The 3237-nt window shown below is 37.4% G+C and overlaps 1 protein-coding gene across 1 annotated transcript; it reads right to left on the bottom strand.

Moving 5' to 3' along the window:
- Positions 1-996: 996 nt before the first annotated feature.
- Positions 997-2035, bottom strand: LOC101018045 (olfactory receptor 2A2). The gene has a single exon (XM_031665054.1). The coding sequence runs from the start codon at positions 1970-1972 to the stop codon at positions 1016-1018; it is 957 nt and encodes a 318-aa protein (XP_031520914.1). The 5' UTR covers positions 1973-2035; the 3' UTR covers positions 997-1015.
- Positions 2036-3237: the final 1202 nt, after the last annotated feature.

Here is a 3237-nt window from a genome sequence, read left to right on the forward strand (position 1 = left end):
TGTCCTTTGAAGCAATATGTATGCAAATGGGAGTCATTATCCTAAGCAAATTAATACTGGAACAGAAAACCAAATACCACATATTCTCATTTATAACTGGGAGCTAAACTTTGAGTACATATAGACATAAAGATGGGGAAAGTAGACACTGGGGACTACTAGAGAGCATAAGGAGGGAGGGTGTGTGGACTGCAAAATGATCTATTGGGTACTATGCCTAGTACCTGGTGGAGGGACCATCTGTACCACAGACCTCATCATCACACAATACACCCATGTAACAAACCTGCACATGTACAACCTGAATCTAAAATAAATGTAGAAATTATTTTTAAAATGTACACAAAACATAAATGTATAGGGCAAGGGATTATCAGTAAATGGCCATTACCCAGCTGCCTTCCTACCCCTCCCAGTCACTATCTACTCCCTTCACCCTAATGATGTCTAATATCCTGGCTTTAACATTATAGTTTAGTTGTTGCCTATGTTTGAAATTTACATAAGTGGAATCATACATCCTTTTGTGTCTGGCTTTTAATCACTCTGTGTTTGTAATATTCACCCATGTTACTGAAGGTTAAGGTTCATTCATTTTCTTTGTTATTTAGTATTCTGCTGCATGAATATACAACAGATTACTCAACTTCTCCCTGTTGATAGATATTTGGATTCTTTTCAGGTTTTAGCTATTATAAAACAATGTTGTTATCTCCTTTGATACCAGAGTTTCATTTTGCCTGTTTCAGGAAATTATATAAAACGGCACTGTGACATAAAAAGTAAATAAATAAAAATAAAAACAAATAGTTGTCCTAACATTTTTAAAGGAAAGGCTAAATATTCTGATAATTTTGCTCTCCTATCTAGTGAGATGGTTCCTCGATTTTAGAGAACATATATTCCATTGAATATTGCCCTATTTTCAAAGCTTGAATTTAATCAGTCATCATTTTTATATTAAACTTCTTCTACAAAATATATTCAAAATTCTTGCTTCAGCAAACCACATGTTTTAAAGGCAAAGCCCATACATCCTTCCCATGGGCCTCTTCCGCTGCAGTGCTCTGTGGAGGGCGCCCTTCACCTGAGCGTTCCTCAGGCTGTAGATCAGGGGGTTCAGCATTGGGTTAAAGAGACTGTGAAACAGGGACAGCATTTTCTCCTGCTCCTCTCGTTGATTAGAGTCTGGGACCATATAAACCACCATGGCTATGCCAAAGAAGAGTCCAACCACACACAGGTGGGAGGAGCAGGTGGAGAGGGCCTTTATGCGGCCCTCCTTTGTCTGGATCTTCAGGATGGCCCCAACGATGTGCATGTAGGAGACAAGCATCAAACAAAGAGGCCCGACTAAGACAAACACACAGGTAGCAAATATGAAGACTTGGTTAACCCAGGTGTCAGCACAGGCCAGCTTGAGGACAGACAGAATTTCACAGAAGAGGTGGTTCACATCCCGAGGCCCACAGAAGGGCAACCTTAGAAGGAGAATTGCATGTACCAAGGACAGAGCAAACCCACATGACCAGGACGTGAGAGCCAGGATCGTGCACACTCTCCAGCTCATGATGACAGTGTACTGGAGAGGGTGACAGATGGCCACATACCTATCATAGGACATCACCACCAAAATCAGGCACTCTGTAGTAGCAAAAGTCAAATACAAAAAAGTCTGCATTATGCATGAAACAAAGGAGATGGTTCTTTTCTTGTTCATCAGATTTGCCAACATCTTGGGAACATTGTTGGAAGCATAGGACATGTCAATGACGGCCAGGTGTGAGAGGAAGAAGTACATGGGGGTGTGAAGCTTATGGTCCAGGCAGATAATCCCAAAGATGATCCCATTCCCCAGCAGGGTGAGTGTATAGAAGACAGAGAAAAGTCCACAGAGGGGAATCTCCAGTGCTGAACCAACCTGGAATCCCAGCAGGGTGATGTCTGTGATCCATGTCTGGTTGCCTTCCATGCTCTTGTGGCAGAGAAAGACAAACCCTCATCTAGGACAGAAAGGTCAGAGCTGTGGGCCAAAGATGCACAATATTTGCTGAGTGTTTCAGAGGGGGAATTAAGAAATACATTATTTTGAATGAGTTCTTTGTTGAATTTGTTTTCAAATATGTTACTGGAACCACTCAATTATGCTCATTAAATTTAAAAAATCCTCTGGTACCAATAGAGTAATAGGAAAAAATATTTAGCTAAAATGCTTATTATATATAAAAAAACAGATTAACATAAGGTGTAATATAATATATCTTGTATTATTGCATACACATACATGCATGCAAACACGTGTCATTTTGGAGAATTCAGGTACTCTGCTTCTTTTATAGGGTGGAATCCTTAGTTATTAACGTAGTGAAATGAGAGATGACGCTGACAAAATGCTGCAGTACAAAGTGGTTTTGTATCCTGGGCATGCTTGTATTTTTCTATCCAATATGAAGTGATTAGGGCACTCTGTTCTTCATATTCTTGCTTAGCAATCCATTTACCTTCTCACATGAATTCTACTTTCATATTTGAGATTTAAAATCTTTTGTAAACAGCTTTTCATCTTTCGTAGTTTCTTTAAAACTTCCTACAACCCTCGTTTTTTCAGCCACTGGCCAAGACTCCCTGGAAGCACCTCTGGCACCTACTTTCCATCTCTAGGGCTTGTAGTTCTATTTCAAGAATTTTATTTAATTCTTCATCAGCACTTAATGCTAAAATTTAGTCATATGTGAAAGAATTAAAATGGAAGAAAATAGCTTCAAGTCTGTAAATCAAAATAGTAAATATATAATATACAAAAATAAAAGGAAATACATTAATATATAATAATATATAAAAGCAGTACAATATCCTTTTTGTTACAATTTATTGAATTTTTTTTCTTGCCAGAAATTTTTGGTTTCTATTTCTCTTATGTTTGGTAGCATTGAGATAAATATTCTTACAAACTTATGTTTGGCTTATATTGATGAATTTTAATTGAGAATGTATTCTAAAAGTGAATTTGCAGGTGCTAAATATATTGATATTTCAAAGCTTTTGATATCTATTTCCAGCTTTGCTTCAGAAAATTTACCAATATAAATTCTAGTAATTTATACCTATATAAATTCTATTAGTGTATACCAATATCATGTATCACTGATGTGTACCTCAGAATCATGCCTCTTCCCCACATGGTCATCACTACTAAGTATTTTTATTTTCAACCTTTGCTAGTTTGATAAGAGAACA

This window comes from Papio anubis, chromosome 4 (assembly GCF_008728515.1).
Source record: "Papio anubis isolate 15944 chromosome 4, Panubis1.0, whole genome shotgun sequence".
Lineage (NCBI taxonomy): Eukaryota > Metazoa > Chordata > Mammalia > Primates > Cercopithecidae > Papio > Papio anubis.